Source organism: Eublepharis macularius, chromosome 5, assembly GCF_028583425.1.
Source record: "Eublepharis macularius isolate TG4126 chromosome 5, MPM_Emac_v1.0, whole genome shotgun sequence".
Classification (NCBI taxonomy): domain Eukaryota; kingdom Metazoa; phylum Chordata; class Lepidosauria; order Squamata; family Eublepharidae; genus Eublepharis; species Eublepharis macularius.
This window is the reverse complement of record NC_072794.1, coordinates 114443543-114470760: the sequence shown is the minus strand read 5'-3', so window position 1 is coordinate 114470760 and position 27218 is coordinate 114443543. Positions and strand designations below refer to the sequence as shown.

At 40.3% G+C, this 27218-nt stretch overlaps 1 protein-coding gene and 1 non-coding gene across 2 annotated transcripts; both read left to right on the top strand.

Moving 5' to 3' along the window:
• The first annotated feature begins 134 nt into the window (after window positions 1–134).
• Window positions 135–27102, top strand: LEMD1 (LEM domain containing 1). Its single transcript, XM_054981698.1, has 8 exons — window positions 135–313; window positions 4976–5147; window positions 7355–7474; window positions 13193–13266; window positions 16607–16690; window positions 17383–17481; window positions 23671–23726; window positions 26804–27102. The coding sequence occupies exons 2-8, from the start codon at window positions 4994–4996 to the stop codon at window positions 27015–27017; spliced, it is 801 nt and encodes a 266-aa protein (XP_054837673.1). The 5' UTR covers window positions 135–313; window positions 4976–4993; the 3' UTR covers window positions 27018–27102.
• TRNAW-CCA (transfer RNA tryptophan (anticodon CCA)) lies at window positions 430–501 on the top strand. Its single transcript has one exon. It is a non-coding gene; the product is annotated as a tRNA-Trp (tRNA).
• Window positions 27103–27218: the final 116 nt, after the last annotated feature.

The following is a 27218-nucleotide window of genomic DNA, read 5'->3' as shown; positions in this document are numbered from 1 at the left end:
TCACGCTCTCATTTTGCGCGTAGGATCGGCCCACAAAGGGAGTTGCCTGCGTGGCGATTGGCTATTTTGACGCTCAGGGGCCGTCCGTTAAAACGGCAGTTTCAAAGTAGCCCGGGAGGGCAGCCGCCGTGGTTTCTTTTTTCCCCTTGAGTCAGCTTAATGTCTTTCCTTTAGCGGTTTCTTAAGAAACCGGGAATTGGAGTCCCGCTCTTTGTGTGGGGAGAGGGGAAAAGAGCCAAGGCTGAGCAATTTTTTGAGGGGAATGAAGTAAGCCGCCGGTAGGAATGCCGAGGAAGCAAAGTATCCCCCTTTGGTGAGTATATATACGACAGAACAAAACGGCGCAGTGCGCATGTGTATGTAAAAAAAAAAGAAAAAGAGGAAGCGATCAGCTGCCTCTTCAGGCTTTCCGTTCAAGTGTAATTTCAGGACCTCGTGGCGCAACGGTAGCGCGTCTGACTCCAGATCAGAAGGCTGCGTGTTCGAATCACGTCGGGGTCATTGGTTCCCTTAATGTTAGGGGATTCATTTTACGCCTTCTATTAAACAAAAGTATACATGATTTACGTTAAATATGTTGTTTCTTTAAGTACAGTCAGGATTTCTCTTTAAAAAGTCGGGATCAAAACCCAGCGAGGTCCTCATAATAAGTACCAAAGGTAGAACCATAATACTACCAAAGGTGGTAGGGGTGAAGTGCCTGTAAAAACTGTGGGAGAAAGTAGAATTTTCAGTCCTATTAAAAAACAAGGGCGGATGGAAAATCCTCCAAAGAAAGGGGAACTAAAGAAAACAACAGACTACTATCTAGGGCTGTCTAGTGGAAAGTAGATAGAGGTAAACATCTCTCTAAGTAAGGTAAGGAGGGAGGTAAGTATAGGCCTTGCAATAAAGCATTGTTAATGTCTGAAACGTAGCCTAGGGTGGTGATCAGGTGATCTCATACAAGAGCCGTGTGTAGCTTTGTTTTGAACCAAAACTAGACTTATGAATAAAAAAGCGGCCTAGGAGTTTGAGGGACAGTCACCCGTTTTTGCTCTCTCGTATGTTACGGCCCCTTTAAGCTGAAAAGGAAAAAGTACCTGTGGCCGGCTCAAGTCTTTGTATTTGTTGGGGGCGGGGGAAGCTGGGGGAAACAGGACGATTTGAAGCCTATACTATTGTTCATTCCCACGTTTCCAGAGTCCCACAATTTTTGTACTTAAACCTGACAAAACAGGTACTACTGATGGGGGGAAGAGTTGACCCAGGCATGGGGCTATCTCCTGTTCTGGATGGGGTTGCGCTCCCCATAAAGGAGCAGGTTTCTAATTTTAGGGGTGCTGCTGGCCTTGGGTCGCTTGTTGGAAAAACAGGTGGCAGTGGCCAGGGGTGCCTTTCACATGCTTGGGTTGGTGAGGCAGCTGTGAGCCTTTCTAGGCAGGAAACTCTTGCCATGTCCAGGTTTTGCGTGTTCGCTTGCTATGTCTTTCAGCTTCTTCCATTGTCACTGGCAGAGTGTAAAGAATCCATAGAGCTGTGCATACATCACTGAAAATTAGTCACCACAAAATCATTCTGTATGTAGAAATAATTTTCATCTTGATTTTATCTGCTTCCCTACTTACTTTATTGCTGCCTGACAGCAGAAAGGCCTTACCAGTCTGAAAAAACTTAAGTACAGACTGGTTTCCTTTAGCTTCTTTTTGTTCCCTTTCTTTTACATCACATTTCTGGCTGCCTGATTTGTATTTATAGGTGCCATCGACATTGTGGCTGGGGGCAGATCCTAGGAGAAAAATTTAAAAAGAAAAATAGGTCTCATTTACTTATAGGAAGTGCTTATCATGGAGTTCTGGTGATTCCTAGAGATACCTGGAAGTAAAATAAGAATATCAGCCTTTACCATCAAGTGTTTCTAAGAGCTACCCACTGTTATTTTTGGATAGCTCTAAGAATTGCAAGAACTCATGGTAAGAACTTTGTGTAAGTAAAAGAGGCCTTATTTTTCTTTTTCCATTTTTTCCTGCTGCCACTACCAGGAGCTGTGGGCACTGAGACCTGCGGGTGAAGGGTGCCCTCCCCACAGCAGGAACTTGGCAGTCATATCATAACCAGCTATAACTAGGATTGCCAGCCTCCAGGTGGTGGCTGGAGATCTGGAATTACAACTGATCTCCAGGGCACAGAGATCAGTTCCCCTGGATAAAATGGCTGATTTTGAGGGTGGACTCTATGGCACTATACCAAGCTGAGGTCCTTTCCCACCCCCAAATCCTGCCATCTCCAGGTTTCACCCCCCCCCCAAATCTACAGGAATTTCCCAACTTGGAGATGGCAACCCTAGTTATAGCAGCATGGAGCACTTCTTTCCAGTGCTTTTTGGCACTTTGCTTGGCTCTTCCTACCAGACATCCCTCTCTCCCGCATATGCAAGAGGAATTCTGGGACTGTTAGTTACTGATATGATAGACCCAGGAGGCCCAGCCGTTCAGCATGTTGCAAATCTCACAAGAACTGAACAGTAGGCACGTAGATTGAGGGAAATACATTTCTCTATACTCAAGTCACGATCTATTGTTTTTCTAGAGTTGCCAGGTCCAGAGAGATTCCTGTCGCCAGCATGATGATGTAACTCCTGGAACTGACTTAGTCATGTCCCGCTGGGAGCGTGCCCACTGTGGGCTTGCCCAGGAGGTATTTTGCCTCCCAGACCCATTCCATGCGCGCGCGTGCACATGCACACACACACCCCGGCTGGTCAGGTGAATGGTGGCAGGGGGGCGAAGGCTGGGAGGAGGGATCCCCACCCCCACTAAAGGACTGGTAGCCCTATGTTTATTCTTATTTTTTTCCCTCAAGGTAATAGAGATTGCAGCCTGGACTGGGCCTCTGGGTCCCAGGAAAGTGTACTCCCTCCCACCATGTGGGGGCCCTGGTGTTGCATGCCCTAAGGTTGCCAAGTGTCCAGTTTTTACCTGGACAGTCGTATTTTTTTGGGCTGTCTGGGGGAAATGAAGTTAAAATACTAGACATATAAATGTCTGGTATTTTTGTGCATAGGGGAGGAGTTGCTGGCTGCCTCCTTCCCATCCCCCTGATTATAGGCAGCTCCGTCGCTCACTTCCTCACCTGCCCAACCCTTCCGCCTAGTCTCCTGAGCACCACTGCTGGAGGAGTGGCCAGCCTGCCTGTGCCCTGCCACCTTTCCCCATGAATGAGCGGGTGAGGCTGCTGCTGAAGTGGCCTTCCCAGGCTGGGTGGGCAGAGGTGTGCCGGGAGGGCATGCACAAGGGAGCATGCTGCAACCAGGTCCCCACCAAAGCAGAGCCTCCTACAAAAGCTGCCCAGATGTAGGATAGTGTGATGATGTCACTTCCCGTAATGACATCATTGTGCTGGGGTTGGGAGCACACTCTTGATTTGCATGCCTGAAGGATTCTACAGTAAGTACTAGGACCCCCACTGTACAGTATTTTTCAGGAAGCCATCTGGCAAACCTAGTAGTAACTAGGCTTGCCATCCTCCCTCCCACCTGAATTCCCTTCTTTGTCCCAATGGAAAATGAATGAGATGGAGGAGGGAAGAGTTGCTCTTCTTCTTTCATCACGCTCATTTTCCAGCACAGAGTTGTGGTCTTTGCTTGCTGAAAGTGAAAACTGCTTCCAACGGGGCAGTTTTCACTCAGCTGTTTCTGGGAAGGGGGAGTGCAGGAACGCTTGTGCACGTGGGAGGTAAGTACCCCACTGTCCCCTGCACTCCTGCTTGGGCCCCTGGGACCTCTGGCAACTCTAGGAGTAGCTACAGGAGAAGCTGGAAACCCTGCAAAACACCTCAGTGAACTAGCATTTAAATGTAACACCCTTTCCTTAAAGCGAAGGTGGACAGATGTTTACTAAGAAAAAAATCAATGGTAACCACCAGCTGCAACGGAACCTACAGGCGCTGTGGACCTGGCCTATGAGCAGTGCTAGCCTCCGGGCCAAGTCCCACTTTTTGTGTGTTAGTGAGTGAGCCAGCTTCCTGCTCGCCACTCCTCTCCCTCCCTCACCTTTTGCTTCCTCTTCTTCCCTCCAACGAAGTGTCCAGTATTTTCAGGAAATACTAGACTGATATTTCCTGCCTGCACCTACCTTATTGTCCCTTAGGCACCAGGCCAAAATACTGGTTTTACCCAGGCTTTTAACTGAGGGCTTCCGTCTTTCCCAGATGTTCTTATGATCTACTTCTAGCCTGAGTACTGTTTTATAGATACCACTTTAGGCTACGGAATGCCATTTTATACTTGTGTTTATTTCCCTGGATTTTTATTGCTTGTTTTAATATTGATTATTCTTATGTCACTATATTTATGGGTTTATTGTATTATTTTATTTTGTGAGCTCCCTTGAGCATGTTTCACATCAGGGCATATACGTTTTCTAAATAAATGTAAGGGTGGGCACAGCCTGTCTCCTGATATTGGGGTTGCCATTGGCTGGAGTTGGTAGTATCTCTGCCCTCACCACAGCATCCTCTACAGTGAAGGAGGATGTCATCACATCATGTCGCAGGTTTCATTAGATGTCATGGGCTATCATGTGGGGGCAAATCTTTGTCTGCCATAATGTTGGAAATGTGTTTTAGTATTGCTTGGTTCTTTACTACGACTACATTATGATTCCAGGCTCTTTGTATGGTCTAACTTCAGCTTCCTTGTTTTAGAACACTGGTCTGAAATTTGGTAGAAATTGTTGCTCTTAATTATCAGTAAAGTATGCCATTTTGGGTATAACTCGATGTCTGTCTTTTTAATGAATGTTATAAACTAGTAGACATCTGAACATTGTTTGCATGATAGAACATTTAGACATTTAGAAATTATTCAGAGTCTGGGAATCCAGATGCAGCAGTGTAGCTAATTTATGTCTATTTCTCAAATACAAAAGCTATTAGTGAAACAAAATGCATTGAGATAAAGAAAAAAAATCTTAACCAGTGTTGTCTTTTTTCATAGGTTGTACTGTTAGATGAAATGGAGAAGGTGACTGTAGATGTGCTTATAGAAAATCAAAATATAGAATCCTCAAAGCAAGACTCCAACGATGAAGCTGACGTTAAAGCACTGAATGACTCTGAACTACGGGAACAGCTTTCTGAGTACGGGATCAGTCCTGGACCAATATTACGTATGCATCAAATAAATGATGACTAAAATTGGAAGATTTAAAGGGCAGCAGAATCCAGACTGTGGCTAAAGGCTGAAAATGCACATTGCAAGTAGCAGATAATGAGTTCAAGCAATTAAGTGATTTCCAGATTGAGGGGAGTGCTTCTCAAACAAATTCTGCTTCAGACTAGTTAGTTTTGTCTTGGAAGAGTGGGTACAAGTCATTGAGGAGTCTCTTCCTTTTCTCTGAGCAAAACATCCCAACTGCTCGGGGACAGAGTGGCCATTTAATATGCCGGGAAAGTTCCTGATGGGCTGCTGCTATGGAGGGCTGCTGGTGGCCAGGAGTAAGCAAGCCTCTAATTCTGCCAGTACCACAGAGCCCTGACTCTTCAGCCCTCGCAATTGCCATTGTTAGCTTGCTAGTCACCTCCCCCTATCATGCAGCACGAGGAGAACCATGGATGAGCTGACGCCCCATTGATGTTGCTGGCAGAGTCTGAGCTGAGTGGCATCTGCGGTGCTGATTTATAGTGCCACAGGGGCTTTGTTTGATTTGCTCCTGGATTACTGTAACTTCTTATTTCGCCCCTTCCAGCCCTTGGTATGGCATGAGTCCTTTCGTTTAGTCCCATTTATAACTGTCCTGTCTAGTGGCCTCAGGATTCAGCAAATTTTTAATGCCACACATTATATTTCACAGAAGACTCACAATTTAAGTAACATTAAAAGCCCTAGGTTTTTTTTTTTACAGAACTCTTGTACCAAGGCAAGCAAAATTATTCCTCCTCCAGCTGAATGCTTACATGTTTGCTTGTTTCACATTTATTTCCATTTGCTTAGTTGTGGAGAAGTATAAGAAGCTATACAGGCCACTGAAGCTTCAATCTCTTGTCACTGGAAGTGTTCTCTGCCAAATTTTATGTAGCATCTCCACCCACCTACTTCTCCTTCCTGTTTCCCAGCTTCTTGCCTAGGTTTTAGGAGTTCAAATGATCTCATTCTCTATTTCAAAAAGAAAACAGATGGGGGGGGGGGCAGTGCTTGAAACCATCCTCCAAGGGATTGCTACATTTCTGTTGGTCTGTAAGTGGCAGATGACAAGAAGATAGGCCAAATCTGGGCCACAAAATTCCTTTGTTTTTTCAGTCTATACTGTAGAACAGAACTGCCCCAGTCTTTTGCCTCTGACCCTGCTGTTTGCTGCTATTTTAAAAATACACAAAGAAGCCAAACAGCCACCATAATACTTGATATCATTTTATGTTTTCTCTCATTTCTACCCAAATATCTGCCTCTTCTAAAAAAGCTGAAAAGTGAGAGCATTTTGTTTGTTAAAAAAAATATGACAAACACTTCTTAATTTTTGTGCAGCATACAATGTCACACACCAAAGCTAATTCATTATAAAAACAGTAAAGCAATAAAACAACGTTGGAGACAATCACAGCTCAACAAAACCGCCAATAATAATCCAGCTGAAGATTTGTAACTTCTCTAATGTGTACAGCTGTACTGCTTGGTATATGTGTAAAATTTTAAATTACTAGTTTTATTCAGACAATAATGACATATTGAAGTAAAAAAGAAAGCTGAGCCTTGTGACAACTACAAGATTAACAGTTGCATTTATCCTGCAACAGATGAACATGGCCACCCCTCTGGAAATATAGGAGCAGCAAACATTATATCTAAGGACATCTTAGTTATGCCAGTTGCAAAAACAGGGAAAAGTTTAAAAGCAGTAACTATCAACGTGGTAGTACAGATAGGAAGTATTTATCCGGACTTGAAAACAGCCCTTCATATCAGGAGCATTATTTAGAAACAGTATAAAAAACCAGCAATACCTGTTTATCAGAGACAATAGTGGGCCCATACCATGAACAATTTTCACCTTTTCAAACCACTTCTGACTTTTTGGAAAAAAAACTAGTATCCGCCACCAGCCTTAGAGATCATGACATGAAGGCTTAAAGTAACATTGGTCTGTTCAGTAATATGTCATCATAACAAATAGTGCATGCCACAGTAACTGTAGTTGGTGTTAAGTGTGCAAATCCCATTTCATATAATTTCACCAATAAATATCATTCAAAAGATACCACCAACTTGTTTTTGCTCATGAAAATCAATTTCTGAAAGGCCTCCAGTTGTGAACTTTCTACATGGAAAATGCTGTTCAAACTACTATAAGCCTTTACACCATGATCTGTTTGATTTTAGCTTCTACAAGGACTGTTTATGAAAAAAGGTTGCTGCAGTTCATGAAGGAATGCCCAGCAGTAGCAGCTAGACAGAAGAAAGATGATTGTGTTTCTGATAAGGGAAAAGATGCAGAACAAGGTAATACTTGGAAATCTTTCATCAGATGCATTAACGGTCTGCTTCAGAGAATTCTCGTCAGTTCTTTTAGGACTGTTCAGAATTAATCAAACCTGAGTGAAAGCCTTCATTCTTTATAGAATCATAAGAGTTGGAAGGGATCTTATAGACCATCTATCTATTCCAACCCCTACCCAATGCAGAAACAGCCTAGAGTATCCCCAACAGGTATTCATCTGACTGCTCCTTGAAGACTGCCATTGAGGGGGAACCCACCACATCCCTAGGCATCTAATTCCACGGATGTACTACTGTTAACATGAAGTTTTTCCTAACATTCCCTCCTGTACTTTGAACCCAAATTTGTGAGTCCTATCCGTTGCCAACAGGAACAGCTCCCTTCCCTCCTCTAAGTGATAGCCTTTTAAATACTTAAAGACAACAATCATGCCTCTCCTCAATCTCCTCCAAACTGAACATTTGTAAGTCCTGCAGTCTTTCCTCATGGGATTTGGTCTTGAGGCCCCTAATCATCTTGGTTGCTCTGCACCCTTTCCAGTTTGTCCTCCAGAAACTACACAATATTCCAGGTGGGGTTCTACTACATGGTATGTAGTGGGACAATGATACCCTGTGATTTAGATGTTATGCCTTTATTAATACACTGCAAGATTGTGTATACCTTTTTTGCTGCTGCATCACACTGATTGCTCATATTTAGCTTCTTCTCCACTCGTATCCCAAGATCATGTTCACACACACTGATACCCAGAAATGTATCCTTTATCCAGTATGCATCCTTTGCGTTTTTGTTACCCAAGTGGAAAACCTGGCACTTCCTGTCTTCATATTCTGCTGCCATGATTCAAAAATGTCATTTCATTTTTAAAAATTGTTTCTGCCTTCAGAATTAAGCTAATTAAAAATAAGTTGCCTGCATGCATATAATAAGCCTGCTGTCAGGTTATGGCAGATAGATCCCTGTACCATTGCAACAAGAAATCCAGGCTCTTTGTTAAATGGCTTTATTCAGAAATCAAATCATTTCCATAGATATGTCCATAGGGTTACTCAGAAGCAAGGTAGGCATCTAAGCAGTAAGAGCAAGATTGACAGGAATAGTAAGATGTGGGAAAATCTTTTCTCTTAACACACATTTGCTCCTTCCCCCTCCCAACAGTAAATAGGTCTTTTGGCACGAACTTGCCCTGAGAACGTCTCACATAGCTGTACTATCAAGTTGAGTCACTGAGAAAGCAAGACATAGCAGTGCATGAGAGTGAGTAGTATATAAGGTCATGGTACTGGAAGTTTCTACAGTCCGTTAGATAAGCATCTGCAATAAGCCTGTGAAAGAAACAGTTATGGCATTGGCAATATGATATCAAGTTAAAGCATGAAGCATTTGTTCAGAACAACAGGTCTGCATTAGCCTTAGCATTTAGCTAATGACAACAGCATCAGCATTGGCATGGATGGGGTTCAGACATGACGCCTGCATGCTCACATATAAATACGGCTTTTAGATGGAACTCTTGAGGCTAAAATACCACTTAATTGACTTCAGAAGGATTTGGTATGTCCAAACCAAAACTCCTCTTGTATTTACATGTTACTTTGGTTTGTCCTCATGCTGCTGTTAGCGAGACTGTATATGTGACTCTAATTAGAACTTGGCCCGGGTTAATAGTTTGATAAGAGACCAACAAGGGAATCCTAGGATTCTGTGCAGAGGCAGGCAGTTGCAAAACACCTCTGTTTGTCTCTTACTTTGAAAACTCTAATGGATCACCATTAAATTGGCTGCAACTTGATGGCATGTTCCTCCACATATATGAGCCTGCTGCCATGTAATTGTGGAGAAAAGACAAGGGAAGGAGATACTTAGATATATGCAAGGTTGGAAACAACTCCTTTCCTCCGCATCCCCTCACTTAAGAAGTTAACAGAAGAAGTTACTATTTGTAAGATACAAAAGAAGATAAGTACAGAATTGGCATTTTAAAAATCCCATATTGCTTTTTTTATAAAAGAAAGACTTTGTCAATGAAAAGGAAACATTGTGAGACTGTTATCCTAAAATAAGTGTCTGATGAAGGGAGCTTGACTCCCGAAAGCTCACACCCTGGAAATCTAGTTGGTCTCTAAGGTGTTACGGGACCCAAATCTTGCTCTTTTACTACAGACCAACACTTGAACCTAAAATAAGTGGCCATTGAGGCTGGTTCACTATGTCCATTCCAAAAACATGAGTTTCTATACTGTAACTTCTGAAACAGCCTAGAAACAATTCCCATGCTTTTCTTTAAAGCTTACTGAGTTGGTTGAACAATTGCTTTGATTAGTGTGTGGCATTTATTGGCATGTAAAATTTAAGCAGTTCCTTTATCTGGTCCAAATATAGCTGTTCTCTCAATGATTAAATAAATGGAGCTGAAACAATAATTTGACGATGTTATCATGGTGTTTCCTCATATCTAAACTGTAATTCTTGAAAGAGTTACATAGTGTTGTAGGGCAAGTCTGCTTTCAAGCAGCCTTTGAAGCGGCTGAGAATAAAGGCAAATGTCTGGATAAAGCCATACTGTTTAAGTGGGTTACTTGGTGGGACAATTTTTGTCGCTGAGGAGAAAAGCAAGATGTCATAAAATTCTGAGCCACTCAACAATGTTTTGAAAAATCCTAAATGAGTCCATATGTAGCTGTCGGATTAGCAGATGCTCCCAGAAAAATTATTGCAAATAATTTTAAGATCAGGTTGGCATAGTGACTAAGAGCCACTATGTTATTGCTGACTAGTTTTCTATCCAAAATTGGGTTCTGAACACATCTGTCTGCTCTTTAATACTTCAGTTCAAATTGGAATTTCATCCCCCCAAATCTAGCTATGCCTAGGGGTTTGTAAAGTCAAAAAAAGTGGAATTAAAACATCTAGGTAATGAGGGGCAAGACACTTGCTTATAAAATTTAACTATACCAGTCCCTTGCACTGGAACATGTGAACACACTTTAGCATGAGATTTAGCATACGTGAAAACATGAAGCTCTCCTATATTCCCCACAGTTAATTTTTCTCCTCTTTAAAAAACCCCCGTTTTTCTCACTTATCATCCAGTTTTTTGTTTCCTTTAGCCTTAACTCAGCAGCAGCCTGACCCTCTAATTTAAAAAGGCAAGAGAAAGAGGCTCTGAAATTCAAAAAAATGTGCAGTGGTTTAATTAGCAGCCAAACTGAATGGGGAGTGCCTGTAAGATGGTGATTGTGCATTTTGAAAGAATCCTCAATGTATCTGGTAAGGCATGACTCTAAGACTGGCTTGAATTCTATCAATCTTTATAAATTAAGCATGGAACACTTTTTAGCATAATTGAGATTTTCATACTGCATACATACATTGCACACTGTTAAGGGCTTGGCCAACACACATAAGATATAACCTAGTGTATACTGAGCTCTGCTAGGTTACCTTCCAATAATCTGTAACATACATAAGAATGTGTATGTGATATGGTGTCTGTAAGCTAGAAGTGTATAATGTATAAAGAGTATTGGACTATGATTGCCAAGAAGCTCACTGTGTAACCTTGGGCCAGGAATCCATAACTATCTATGGATCAAATAAGACCTTGAGCAACCATGAAAACCAATTTATCATTTCAAAGAACTCATATAATGACTCATATTAAAATGGGAATCCTGAGGGCCAATTTAAATGTAATACATCCATATTTTAAGACAGAAATGAAATACTTTTTCATAAGATTTGTCACAGATTCACATGAGGATTTTCTTACATAATTAAGGATTTTCTTACATAATTGAGCTTTTTACTTTTGGTACCAAGATCCCCATGGTGTTTTCTAGATCTGTGTTTTACCTTTCCATCCACCAAGTCCCTGAATCAGTACGATTTCAGCTTTTAAGAACATAAGAAGATCCCTGGTGGATCAGATCAGTGGTCCATCTAGTTCAGCATCCTGTCTCATAAAGTAACTAACCAGTTGTCCGTCAGAGCCTGATGTTGCTTCCTAGCTCTAGGTTTCAGAGGTTTCCTGCTCTGAATGTGGAGGTTTCTTTACTAGCCGTGGTGAGTAAGCCATTGATAGACTTATCTTCCATGATTAATCTGTCTAACCCCTTTAAAAAGCCATCTGTGCATATGGCCATCACTACCTCCACAGGCAGTTTCATTACTCATTGAGTAAACAAGTATTTCTTCTTGTTTTTCCTATATTTATTGCCCATCAACTTCATTGGAAGCCTCAAAGTGCTAGTATTACAGGAAGGGAGGAAAAAACTTCTATCCATAATTTCCATGGATAATTTTATGTATCTCTTATCATGCTCCCCAGCTGTCTTTTTTTCTAAACTTAGAAGACCCAGACTCTTCACTCTTTCCTCATTGGAACAGTGCTCTAATCCCTTCATTGTCATGGTTGCCCTCGTCAGTACTTTTCCCAGCTTTGCAATGTCCTTTCTGAGAGATAATGACCAGAACTGTACACATGATTCCAAATGATGCTGCATCACGGCCTCATCTTAGCTGCTGCTTTTTTTGTTTTCTTACCAAGCTGTGCCTATCTGTACAATTTGTGTGCATGAGTCAGACCAGTTAGGAATGCTTCTTTCCATGCTCATGTAGCCACTAGATGGTTTTGATTTTGTTGCTTCAAAACTCTTATTTGCGGAAGACATGATGTCTTGTGGACAAACACAGAAGGTTAACTCTGAATAAATCACATTTCTTACTATTAGTGTGAGAGAAAATGTTTATAGATATGTATAGATATGTATCAGCATATTCAGGCAAGCAAAACATGTTTTTAAAAGTGCTTAAACATATTCTTGGAAGTCAGTTGTCAGTCTGTAAAAATTCTTTCAGGTAGCACTTGAGGTACCGTTAGGGTTTGAACTTACAGCCAAGGGTGTGTGATCCGGCTCTGGGAAGTAGGGGAAAAAGCTGGATTTAGGCTAATCTGGCTAAATCCAGCTTTCCTGCTTTCCACTGAAGAACTCCAGATCCAATCCGGGTATCTGGACTCTGCTGGGCAGGATTATTCACCTGCAGCAGGGAGTCATAGGAAGTGAGCGACAGAGCAGTGGTGTGAAAGGAGCCGAACAGAGCTCTGCACTGCAGCAGGAGAACACCATGAGGCTGGCAGGGCAGGGGAGGAGGCAGCAGGCAGTGTGGATTCCCATCCCATTCTGCTCCTCCCTGCTGAAGTTCCAAAAGAGTTCCTTCAAGCTGCTGCCACCACCACTGGCTGCCTTTTAAACGTCATGGCTTGACTTTGCTCCCCCTCTTGCTTCAGTAAATGCATTCTCCTTAGGTATTCCCTGGTTTGGCATTGGGATTCTCTGGTTTGACAAGAAGCTTGCAAAGGAGTTAATGTCAAACCAAAGTGGGGGGAAGCTGTAGAGTTTAAAAGACTTCCTTCATTGGAAACAATGGAGAGTGGCTAGGGCTGTTCAGAGGCCCATAGAATTGGGGCCAATTCTCCTGAAATTTGGGGGGGGGGGGTCTTTAGGGGACAGTCAGAAGTAGGTTCCCTGCAAATTTGGTGGAGATTGCTTAAAAATGCACATACACACCAGTTCCCCTGGACAGAGAGAGAGAGAGAGAGATGTGTGTTTGGTGCACACTCCTGCTTAGAGCTCCCTGTTTTTCACAGTGGTGGGTTGTATAATGTATAAATCATTCAGTGTAAGTTAAACTCAAACTTTTCTGTTCTTACTCAGGAAGAACCACAGAAGTAGTCCTTGAAACAACCAACCTCAAAGTGACAACTGAATGTGTTTCTGGGGTTGATAACGTAAGTAACCCAAGGCATGAATATTTTATGGCTACAGCTAAATGCATGAAATTGCAAGCGACTATAAACTGATGTAGTTTGTGTCAGACTCCTGACAAGTGAAGCAATTACTTCCAATCACATAATTAGAATGTGCTTCTGTTAATGTACCAGGGGCCTTCGAAATATGATGCAAAATAATCTGCTCAGGTATTTAAGTATATGCCACCTTTATTTACTTACAGAAAATGCAGCTGAGAAGGAATTATAATTGGAAATGCAGGACAGTTTCAGGTAGAATAAAATGTTGCAGAAAAGAAACAGCACGAGATTCGTGGGCATGCAATAGATGGTTGCCCTGTTATTCAGCATTGGTAGTTAAAGTTTCTACCCTGAATCCTGACCCAAAGGAGACAAATTCTGGGGATCAAGACAGAACTTGATAACTATGCACCTCCCCAGAGAAGCCAGCCTCACTGGCTCATTGAGATATACTGATCAAGCCCAATTATCTGCACTAACAGAATTCTTTAGACCACATCTAAGGCATGTTCATCCCAGACTTTTATTGTAGGCGATTCTACAGCCTCTTCAGCAATCTGTTCCAATGCCCATTGGTTCTTGTAGATTTTGGCACTGCCCAGTGTCAAGAATATGTAAATTTAACACTCTGTACAGTTTCATGGTGGGGTAGATGTTTTTGGCAGAAGTGTTCCACCTCCTTTATTAAAACCCTCATGTTCCCCTTGAGGTCAAGGGAAAGCATTGGATGCACTTTGCCAACTCTCAAAGAGTGAAGCCTGGTGATTTTCTAGGCCCAGTGGGCAACCTGCACAGTTGTCTCAGGTGGTCAGAAGTTACCCATTTGGCTCCTGGCAGTTAACTGCATATTCCATTTTCTTTAAAATACCAATCAAATTTCTTTAACTGTGGTATTGTCAGTTGGCTGGTCTTCATGATCTCTGGGAAAGCCTGGAAAATTTCTTATTAAGATTAAGAGTTTGGCACTGCTGTAGTAGGGGTAGTCAAAAGAACAAAAGTGAATGGGGCCTGGCCTTCCCCTCAAGGCATGTGCTTGAGGAAGACTTTCTCCAGTTGTGTGTTAGGGGAACATAAACATAAATGCTTTCTTTTAGGCTTAAGCACTGGAAAGCTCCAGATAATTTTCTCTGTAGTTGTAGAACCTACATAAGTACCCAAATAGATGACCACTCAAAGAACAATACAGGTAACCAAAAAGCCAATAAAATACTTGGGTATCTACCTAATAGGCCAAAATGATAATTTATATAACAATAACTACCAAAAAGGCTAAGCATTATTGAAGATCTACGAAGTTGGGAAAGATTCAAAATTTTGTAGTTAGGAAGAATTTCTGCTGTCAAAATGAACATATTACCAGAGCTGAATTTTCTGTTTCAAATGTTACCAGTTCATATAGATGAAAATACCTTTAAAATGGTCAAAAACAATAAATAACTTTGTATAGAACGGGAGGAAACAAAGAATAAGATTTAAAATATTTCAAGATAAAAAAGGAGGCTTAGCTATAACAAATATCAAATTGTTTTGCCAAACAACTGCATTAGTTTGGATATCAGATCAGATTATAAATCTAAATAGAAATAAATCTAAACTGGAGATGATTGATACTGAAGGAGTCCATATCTATCTATGGCAAGAAATGATTAAAAATCATTGAAAGACAAGATAGTACTCATATCTTGAGAGATGGACTATATTAAGAATATGGTTTCAGTGCAGAAGCAGAGTAAGTCCGCCAACCTCGCCACTGATCTCTCCAGTAGATGCCTACTGCAATGCTAGTATAAGAAATAAAATTGTTTACATAAATTATGAATATATGATGGATAAGCAAGGGAAAGTAAAACCCTGGCAAGAAATTCAAGATGAAGGAAAAAAACATTCCTTGGTTGCTGTATTATCAAATGGTGTCTAAATTTAAAGAAGAAATAGCTATTATTTACTAGAAATTCAAAGAATCTATTAATAATAATAATAAAAACAACAACATTTGATTTATATACCACCCTTCAGGACAACTTAATGCCTACTCAGAGCGATTTAAAAAGTATGTCATTATTATCCCCACAACAATGATCACTCTGTGAGGTGGGTAGGGCTGAGAGAGCTCCAGAGAGCCGTGACTAGCCCAAGGTTACCCAGCTGGCTTCAAGTGGAGGAGCAGGGAATCAAACCCAGCTCTCCAGATTAGAGTCCCGCGTTCTTATCCACTACACCAAACTGGCTCTCAAAAATATATGAAGTGTTACTGCAATATGACACAATAATACAGAAAGTAAAAAAATGTATGATAAAATGGATGCAAAATTTTGGAGAAAATATATCCATAAGCCAGTAGGAAAATCTATGAACTTAAGAAATCAAATTTACTGGAATGTCAAGTACTAAGGGAGAATTGGTATAAAATGTTTTTAGATGGTTTATTACTCCCAATGACATTGCAAAAACTAATAGAGAGTATAATGGAAAATGCTGGAAATGTCAGAATATGGATGCAACTTTTTATCATATGTGGTGGACGTGTAAAGCAGCAAGGAAATATTGGATAGAAATACATGAAGAAATGCAAAAGATATTAAAATTTAAATTTGTGATAAACCCCCCAAATATGTTGTGAAATGTTATACCAAGCAATATCGCAAAAATACAGTGAATTAGTTAAGTATACGGTGATGGCTGCAAGAGTGATTTTTGCAGCAAAATGGAAGGCAGACAAATATCCAGATCTGAAAAAAGGGAAGATTAAATTATGTGAATATGTGATGATGGCTAAATTAACATCTTATATGTATAATAGACCAACCTACGAATTTTAAGAAAAATGGAAAGTATTTTGACTAAGAATAACTTAGATTCTTAAGTTTAAATTAGAATAGGTAAAAGAGATCAGCAATATATGTTTGTAATACATATTTATAACAAAATCATTACTGATGGTAAAGATAGAATAGAAATACTGAAACTGAAGAGAAAAATCAGTAATATATAAGTCAAGTCTATACAGATATGTGAACTAAATGATTTGAATGATGTTAGTTTAGTTTTATGTTAAAATGTATATGTCTAGTATATGTTTTATGTAGATAAATGTAGAAGTAGATAATAGATATATTGATGTGATTATATGATTATATTTTTGAGTTTATAAACCAAAATAAAATGTATTTTTTAAAAAAGAACAATACAGGCAAACATTTATTTAACTTGAGTTTATGATCTGCATTTCAGTCAACAATGAGTATTTCCACACAGATTGTACAGTGATTCCCATCTTCAGTTCCCATTATGATTTTTACAGTTTCTCTTTTATCTGTAGAAATCGGACATTGATGTGGAGGAACGACAGAAGAAATTGTTGTCACCTGAGGTTGAATACAGTTTAGCCAAAATAGTGGCAGAGGCAAGTAGCTTCTATTTCAACTTTTCGATTCATATTAGGTTGGTACTGCTACAGATCTTTAACGATATTGATTATTTTTTAAAAGTTGTGCAGTTTGGTGAAATCCTTTTGCTGCTACAGTTTGCATGGCTCTTAACTCTGAGTAATTGTTTACTGAAAAGATCTGCTCTTATTTCATCTCTCTTAGATTTTGCTTCTCTGTATCCTATTTTTGAAAATAATCTGAATGTTTTATTCTCCAAAATCCTTGCCACATGTATGCGTAAATTGACAGGAATTTTCCAGATTTTTGAAAGAAATTAACTTCATTTTTAAAAGTCTGCAAATGAAACAAAAGTCTACATAATCCTGGGGTAGATTTTATTATTACTACCAGTGAAATTCCTTCAAAAATAAACTGATATGGACACAACTTAAGATGTGATGCTTCTTTTTATGTTACTACTAGAGGCAGTTTAAAATGTGATTTGACTATATATATTTTAAGCAAGAATGTGAATTGACTGTTGCTAAAGCAAATATTGAAAGTAGACAGTTTTTTGGACCACAAATCTCAAAAATTAGATTGTACACATTAGCATTCCTGATCTCTAATTACAAACAAAAGAGAACCATTGCTATGAATGCTTTTTGTTTTCATTCCTTCCCCTTGTTTATACTACTTTAATAAATGTCATCTTGTTTATTATCAGTTACAGGAAATATTGCCAGAGGGTAAAGTGGCAGCTTATCGGTCACAAGGACAAAGGAGGAAAGCTAGCTGCAGTCCTGACAGAAATCACAGACAAATGGTACTCTTATTACAACTCATGTGTAACAGACTAGGAATTTAAATCTTACACAAAGACACAAAATTTGTTTTTAAAACACCTTAGATAAATACACCAAATCCTTGAACATAGAGCACTAGAGCAAAATATAAAGAAAATGTCACTTGTGACCAACATGTCACTTTTATATTCCAAAATCTTCGCCCTCAGTTTAAATCTCAGTGAACAAACCACAGTTTGTTGGGAGTTCAAGAAGGAGCCTCACAAGTTCTCAGGCATGTGCACTTCCTCCCAACTCCCTTCTACCTTCAACTCCCATATTATACTGAGGACTAAGTTGTGATGTCCATATCAGGTGCTTTAACAAATTGTAAGTTTTTCTTGCCCACAAACCATTATTTTAATGTACTGTTTAATTCTCATTTAGAATCTTAAAACGGAGGCAAGAAACAAATCTGACTTGGACATCATGACAAACTGTATTTAATTCTAAACCATAAAGTCTTTTATTTGCTTGTTAAAACAGTTCTCCCTTCCAGGAAGTCAAAGTGGCTTACAAAGAAACACAAAAAATACAATTTAAACAAAAAATATAATACAATTCCAACATCTGTATTTATTTATTTAGAGAATTTTTATGCCATTTCTCCAAGGAACCTACCTTAGGTGGCTCATAAAACAAAATGTAATAAAAACATAAAATTAAAAATTCTTAATTAAAACCCAGCATGAAACAACCAATCAGAGCATAAAAACATAAGATAATTAAACAGCTTAAAAAGAATTCCAATTTTCAGACTAAAATATAGTATAAAAATGGTAGTAGAACATCAAGCCCTTAATCAAAAGCCTGGATAAACAGAAATGTTTTGGCTTGGCTACTAGAAGAGAGTAATGTAGGCATCAGGCAAGCCTTAAGGGGACGAGCATTTCACAGAAGTGGAAGTGCTAGTACTTTAAAAGCCCTGACTGGCTGCCACCTAGCTCGCATCTTAAGGGCTTGAGCAGAGCTTGAGAGGCAAATCTTAATTGGTGGGCTGGACAATATGAAAGGAGTCCAGGGTTGAAAGCTAGGAACCTTTTTTGGGGTGGGGGCATTTGTGGTGAGGAGATTGGAGGGAAATGACATTGTGTAATTACATGACATTGTTTCTATCCCTAGAAGTTTTGTCACAGCATTGCACAGTGTTCTAGGAGTTCCCCATATCCCTATAGTCTTTCCCATAGAGATTGAGAGGATTCCTAGAATGTCACTCAACAACATGGCATCATTTTTCATCCTAAAGTGGCATCAAGCAACCCCCGCCCCCTCAAGTTTTGCTCCTGCTATTCCATTGAGTAAGGGTGGATGCTGGAGAAGTGGGAACAGGAGGTTGCCTGCCACAATAGGCAACCTGGTAAGAGGAGTTAATCCTTGAAGGGCTCATCTTGCAGTGGGCCTTAAGGCTAAGAGCCTTTGATCACACATGTCTCTGGCCACACTCAGAGCCAAGCTATAAGTGACGCCTGACACAGGTTGGACACTTGTCAGCTTCCCTCAAGTTTTGATGGGAAATGTAGGCATCCTGGTCTTGCAGCTGTAATGGAGAGCCAAGCTGTAAAACCAGGACGCCTACATTTCCCATCAAAACTTGAGGGAAGCTGACAAGTGTCCAACCTGTGTCAGGCGTCACTTGTAGCTTGGCTCTCAGAATTAAATAGCTGTCACTAAGGAGGAAAAGACTCCCTCCCCTTCAGTCTTGACACAGCATGCAAGGGGAGGGAGTAGAGTGAGCCCAGGAAGTCCCAAGGCTCTTTCTCTGATCAACCATGGTGTGGGCAAGGATTTAATTATAGCTTGTTAGCTCTTGCCGTGGGGGCAGATGCCCTTCAACAGATGTGATCTAGCAAACATTTCAGCAGAGGGAGAAAGAGCAAGAACACGGCTGCATTTCGATGGCAAAACAAACCATGCTGAAATGCAAGTGGTGGCAAAATAGTATTCCCCACTGTAGTGCCTGCAGGTGCCACTGACTTCCTGCCTGATTCTCGCTGTGGCTGCAGGAGGATGGTGAGAGGCCAAGATCTGGTTGGGAAGCTGGGAGGGAAAATGCCATGCAGGGTATTTTCTCTCTCAGCCCAGTTTCCTGATCACAGGAAGAGTGTGTCTGTTCATTTGCTGGTTTTTGTGTGAAGAAGTTTATGGTAAGGAGGAGTGTAGAATGGGGGAAGGTAATAAAATTTAAAAGACTATTGGCATCTGTTTCGTCTGCCCAAGCTGCAAGACACTCCTTGTTGTTAGCTAGAAGTGAGCCTGCCAAACAAGATGAGCTTTGCCACTGCTTTTATTTATGTCTCCTTCTATCTTTCTTTTCCTTCTCCATCACAAGGGAGACAGGCTTGGTGGCCATAAAAATGATTCCATGTCAAATAGTTAGAAAAGTAAAATTAAAACCGTACTTAGTAAGTTTGGCTTGATAGAGCTGATAATTGCTTTTAATTAGTGACTTTTACAATAGTGTACATTATGTTCCTTAGACATATAATCATACAAAAGGGGCAAACCATAGAGGGTGATTTTGAAGATACACATATTCAAGCGTTCAAATTGAATTCTTAACTGATTATTAACATTAGAAGCCCCAAAGTGTTTCTTGTTGTAATTTAAATATAGATAAACCCCAGAGGTAAACCTGTTACTAACTGCAAAATCCCTCATTATTCACAGTAGTAAAAAGATTAAATAAACTAACAAAAAAGTAAAGAGGTTGAATGAGAAGTCCTAAAAGCCTCTTTCAGTGACCTGTCATCAGATTCTCCATCTGTATCACACTCTTGTGTTTGACTGATATGCCCAGGCTGCCTCATATGCCTCTGCTCACTATAGTGTGGTCTGATTAACCCTCATAAAGCTTGGTGGTAAAGATGTTGCACAACTGGAGCAGTACTGTGGTGTCTTTGTTACCCAAACAGGGAAGTCTATTTGTGAGTTGGGAGAATTAGCATAAAAAGAGATGCAGCGAGAGGGGGTGACTAGCAGGGTCTCCACCAATGTATACCAGGATCATTCCCTTAGAGGACTCTCTAATAAACTGGCTCGTGTTCAACAGGAATGTTTTTTTATGAAGGGGCAATAAAAGGCATATACACAGGAAAAATGCACAGCATACACACACAGCTAACTTAAGAAAATAGGGAAGAAGAGGGAAAGAGATTCAGGATCAGGCATTATTTATTAATCTAGGAAATAGAGGACATCCGTAGAGAATAGCAGCTGAGTGACCAGTGCTTTGCAGGAAGAAGTCTCAGACATGTGTCTGAGGTGTGTATAGGATGCCAGGACACACACACTGAGCATATAGCAGGGTACCCCAATTATATTATGAAATGTACCCTGAGGCAGGATTGCATCTTCTGCCCCATTAGCTTAATGGCTGTCTCTGGAGATGAGACAATAAATTGGGGTAGGCTTGATTGAGCATATATGGGCAGGACTATAGGTAGAAAGGTGATTGATGACCTGCGATTAGTGGAAGGGAAGATCCCTGAATAACTCTGATTAGGAAGGGGGAAGATTGGAAGGATATGAATGAGATTAATTTAGGAACTCCTGAAAAACATCTTTTGTCTTAAGTCTTTGTACATCTCTAAGGTGTGGAGCAGCTCCAACTCCAGCCAGGCTGGGATCTGTTCTGCCTAGCGAGGCAGCATGTCTTGTGCTCAGGGTGCATGAGGAAAAGGGGTTTATGATATTGCCATATTCATAAACTGCCCTTTCATTGCAAGGGAGGATTTGACTGCTAACATCTTCCTGGAGATTTGCCAATACTTTATCTGGGCTGACTTCTCCAAACGTTTCCAGACTTGAGGCTACTGTTCTTCTTGGAGAGTAACTTTTTTTGGCAAGCATTTTTCTTGTCCTCTCCATTGTTCCCCAAATAAACTGGGCAGCTCCGGTATATAGAATCCAGAACCAGATAGCGGAGTCCTTTTTCCTACAGTCTGAGAGCAGCTTGCCACACATAAGAATGAATACATTGCATTTTAATTTATAGTTTTAGAGAAATTCTTACATCTACATGTCTGTTTGTCAGAATGGCTGGGGTTTGGTTTATTGTTTGTGGGAGCTTAAAATCCTTCTCTCTTTGGGTTGTGATGATAAATGACTGAACGGTCATTAAACTTAATCTCATGTCAACTCTTCAAAGCCTGGTGCGTAGCCCAGAATCTATGGAATGGCATCCTATACATTTCTCCAAGTTTATTTCTCACATAGGTTGGGAGCTATTTTGTGTGGAAATAAGGGTGCATGTCTTTTATAAGTTTATCAAACAGATGGAAGTTCTTACAGTAATGAGAGGTAAAACTCAATGTTACAAGTATGTCATGCTGCTTTTTTAGTGTGGAAAACCATGTGTAAAGCTTCAGCTTCTTACAGCACCAGTTTTGAAGGGGATTCAGAATTCTCAGTGGAAGATTTTTCCTGAGAAGGAATACTATGAACTGCATCTGTGACATTCCTGATAAGGGCAGGTTTTTAGCTCATAGCAAAGCACATGCATTGTGTTCAGTCCACTTACATTGCTAATTAAATGGAGCTCAACAAGACCTCTGTTTGACATTTTGCAGAGCCATCACCAGTCAGAATTTTATATGTGGAACCTCTCAACATTTTGTGATTGGCCCCAGTTCCTGCAGCAGCCATTTTGTGATTGACTCTTCTTCCCATAACATGTGTTTCATGATGATACCCACTACCCTTTCTCAGTACTCCAAAGGTTTAGGAAGTTTAGGGACCCCTGTGGTAAACCATAATAAAATTAGAATGTTACTTTGTTTAAATTAGACTCTCTCTTTTAACCTACAAATATAATTTGGATGATGTTATACATTCTTGAACCTGGATGTGTTCAGGTTCTTTGTAGCATTCCTGCCTACTTGTATATCCTGTTTATATCCCGACCACAGCCGGAAAGGATGGATGCAATCATAATGCTTTAGTGTTTTTAAATAATGAAATTACAGATTCCTAGGGGTTTTTTTTGTAGTTCTTTTGGATTCTGTCTCACTTAACCTTATGATTCTTTTTGGGTATAGATGTAGTTTAGAATTAGGTTTTTCTGGTAGAGGGACATTTAGGTTATAATGAGTCAGAAGGCCTGGTTAAAAAAAGAATTGTCAATAGAGGGAGTCTCCATTTTTAAAGAGAAGCTTCTCAATATGCTTTCTGTTTGCTGAGTTGTTGGGGAGAAATAAAGAATATTATGACTATTAACATTAATAGCCCATTTTTCCTATGGGTTTTTGTGGTTATGGATAATACTTAAAGCTAAAACTCTGAGAATCACCAATAATTCTGTTTAAAAGCCACAATGATGAGCTATTCATTCTAAATCCAAATCCCTCAGGATGATAATCTGAAGTTTATTTCAGCAGTTATTTATAACAGTGTTTGTGTATTATGGCTTTGATCCTGCGACAGAAGCTATTTCTGTTAGCAGAGTAGACTTTCCTTGTCTCCCACTCCTGCAGCCTAAAATGTCCCCTAACATGCTGCTCTTGGGGGACAAGGAGAAGTGCCCCCCACTCCCGGAACAGTATAACAGATGAATCAGAAGTCTGCAGTAAAAGAGGGGAATGGGTGAAAATTACACACACACACACACACACACACACCCAATTTTGACAGTGGAAATAATCCTATTTCACAATACTCCTTTCCCAGTTGTCAAGAAGTATAGAGTACTCTTTGTGGAGTTAGTGTTCTTTGGAGGAGAGAACCCTACAGTCTTATGCTGTCTTATAATAATCAATTTATAGATGGGCAGATTGAAAAGATTTTACAGAGGTACAGCAGCAAGCTCACAGATAGTGTTAGTCCTACAGAAACAGCAGTTTAGATGCATCTAAGTCTACAAGGAAAGGTTGCTGGGGCGGAGGGAGCACACTGTTCTTTCATCCTTACAGCAACCACTTCTCAGGTTCCAGTGTCAGAAACCATTTGGAGGAGTAGGATGTCATCTTGGGCTGTGATAATGGAGCCTTTGGGTGTTTATAAATGTACAAATCTAATTGCAGGGTACTCTTATACCATATTATCTTTGTGCCAGTCCCTTCCAGCTAGAAAATTCCACCATGCTGGTTCTTTTCTTTGTATGAACGTTAGCCATAAAAATATATAGGATGCTTGTAAAATTTCATTCTATTTGTGAACCCTTTTCCCTTTTGCAGAAAGGTGATATACCACATGAAGACTATGGCTATCCTGAAGCCAGTGTGGGACAAAGGTAAAGCTCTTCCAAAGTACTTAAAGAGTCTTGACACACATGTTATGAGGATCAGCGGGCCTTTCTTTCACTTTGAATGTTATGTATGAACCTCAGGAGCAGCTACCAAAGAAGTGTTTGAAACTGGTTTGCAAGTCACTCTGGCATTATCATAAATGACAGTTTTAGCTGTTGGAGACCACAGAATGGGGACTATGCTAAGCAAAGAATGGGCACACACTGGCAGTTTCTCAAAGCATGCCCTCCTTCCACCTTCATCCCCGCCACTGCCTGATCTCCATATCCATTTGTTCTTAAAGAAAATAAACATTTGGAGATCCAGTCAGTGAAATGCAAGGGTACATATGCATCATGTTTTTTTAAAGAAAATATTATTATTGTGTTCATTAACGTAGGAGAACATAGCTAAGATGGAAGAGGGAGAGGAGCACTGCGGAACATAAGCTTGCCTCAAAGACTGAATGAAGTGGTACTCAGCCCTTCAAGGGCAAGCCAAAGATTGGAGCTCTTTGGTTTTCCCACCATATACTTTCAGGCAGCCAACCAGTAGCAAGAGCCTGTATACTAGGAATGCTTTACCAGCAATGTGGCAAGGCTAAGTGGTTTAATCATATCTGGAGATTCTAGAGGGAAGCGTGAGAAGACAAAATGCATGAATTAATGTTTGCATATGCGCCTGGAGTGCAGTCCATGATTTGAAGCCTAAGCTATGCTTAACACAATCCTTGGTTTGATGTTACATCTGAACCATACTTATATGTGTATATCTTTGAGTGATATCTGTGTACCAGCTAAGCAGAGCTGCTGTAATACAGTGGTTAAGTAGTTTGGCTGCGAATCAACACTCTGTTGGTTCGAATCGCACTACTGCCATGAGCTCAGTAAGTGGCCTTGGGTAAGCCACTCCTCTCAGCCCCAGCTCCACAGCTGTATTGTGGAGATAATAATAACACTAACTTGTTCACCACTCTGGGTGAGACACTAATCTGTCTAGAAGAGTGGTATATAAATGCAGTTGTTATTATCATTTATTATACATGGATGTTAGTGTATTTTCCATAGTCCATTTAAAAAACGGAAATTGGATCCCAACATAAATTGTTTCCTGTTTCTACTGTAGTTCCTGGAAAATGATGTAAATTCTTCATTCAGATGCTGTATAAGCTTTGGAAGGTATATTTTTAAATAACTCTTATAGCCACTGTTCTCAGTATGTGCAAATTCTGAAAATGTACCCCTGAATTGAGCTTGAAGCATTGTAGGGAAGGAATGAATTAGAATATTAAGAATGTCAGTTTGGCTCCCAGCCATCATCCTGTGAGGAAAAACATCGGAGGGAAATTTCTGTGAGAGGGTGACAGAGAAACCCTCAAAGCAGTCTCTTACCAACTATTTATTTATTTATTTATTTATTTCGTTTATAGTCCGCCTTTCTCACTGAGACTCAAAGCGGATTACATAGTGTGAGATCAGTACAATCAGGGTAGGTATTTCCATACAGTGTCAAGGACATTTCCATAAAGCAATGTCATAGGGTAGATTAATACAAGTTTACAGAGACATAGCATTAGCAAGGATCCAATACAGGGTTGAAGGATTGCTGAAACAGAACATAATCAATTCTAGGATTGACATTAGACAACACGAAGCACAAGCAGTATATATGAGTACATATTCAAAGCAACAGATAATCTGTAAAGCAACATAATGGTGGAGCCCCTGGTTCCCAACTCATTGGTGAAACATCCAAGACCCCCTCCCTACAATACCGCCCCCTCCTATCTGAGTAAAAAAGCCTTTTTGAATAATTCAGTTTTGCATTGTTTGTGGAAAGCCAAGAGTGTGAGAGTTCTCCTGACCTCCTCAGGCAGGCTGTTCCAGAGGGTAGGGGCCACCACAGAGAAGGCCTGTGTACGGGCTGCAGTTGATTTTGCCCATATGCAGGCTGGCACCTGCAAGAGACCCTGTTCAGGTGAGCGAAGCTGCCGTGGAGGAACATAGGGAGGGAGGCAGTCCTGTAGGTATGTCAGGCCAAGGCCATGAAGAGCTTTGTATGCAATAACCAGTACCTTGAATTGACCATGATAGCTGATAGGTAGCCAATGGAATGACTGTAGGATAGGAGTGATGTTCATGCTCCTGCTTGCACCTGCTAACAGTCGAGCTGCAGCATTTTGCACCAATTGGAGCCTCCTAGTTAACTTAGATGGAAGACCAATATATAGGTCATTAAATAGTCACGTTTTGATGTTACCATATCATGGATCCAGGTGGCCAGGTTGGCTGTGTCAAGATAAGAAACCATCTTCCAGGCTAGAGTGAGATTGTAGAAAGATGGGTTAGTGCTTTATGCAATTTACTACAAGTCACCAATCCTACAACCTAGATAACTGGAAAACATGGGAAGATACTGAAGCTAGCTGGAAATAAAGAGTATAAGAGCTCTGAAAAGGTAAGCCTGCAGTCCTCAGCATGTTAAAGAGGAAGGACTCTCCAGATCAGATGCTTTTCTAGGACCCACTGCTTCCTTTAAATGCCAGTTCCACTGGAGAGATGTTGTCTGCCGCCTAAGCACTATGTTTACTGGGCAAAGTTAATGGATCTTTATGGAGCCTGCTTTGTTGGGCAGGTTCTTTTTTTTTTTAACAGCAATGACTATGGCCTAATGATTCTTTGCAGGGAGGGAGAACAGGTTACTGACTTTCTACAATTGTGTGTCAGGGTAAATTTGTGTGAGGCTGCTGTTCTGTTACATACATTAAACTATGCTGAAAATCAATTTCTTGGCATTCCTAGTGGGCTGGAAAAAAAGCTGGCTTTATAATATTCTGGCTTGTTTCTTGTTTTTTAGTTCTGAATACTTGTCAAGTTTTAGACAACATGTCTAGAATGAGAAAAAATAGTGTGGATCCATTGGAGTGGATCTAATGATTCTTCTAAGTGAGGGGTCTTCCTCCAACAGAACCAACCTTTCTCCAAGACTCCTCACTTATCCGAAGAAGGCCTTTTAATCCAACCTGGTGTTTCTCCTGAGATTTTGAAAATATGATCTTTAGTATTACCTCTTGTTTTTTTAGTACTAGAAGAAGAACCATAAAGGAGAATCCCTCGTCAGTGAAGAAAGTTCCTGAAACCAAATCCCCCGTGGTGCCTGAGCAATCAGAAGAAGGATTTATACCAATGCGCGTAAAGATTGCTGTATTTGCCATCTTTGTTTTTATTCTTTTTGTATATGTAACTATGGAAACTAATCTAGATAATCCATACATTGCCTTCATCGTTGGAAAATAAGTGTAACCCAGGCCTATATGGACAAGACCAAAGAAGGCTCTCTCCTTAACTATGTGTGAATGATTTGGGTAGTTAATTAAAAAGCAAAAAGGGGGATCAGCTAATGTGTGTGTTTTATTTAAAATGTATTATGGACCACAGTCTATCTTTAAACATGTTTGTATAAATGAGTATTTCCTTTAACAGTTTAAAGAAAATTGC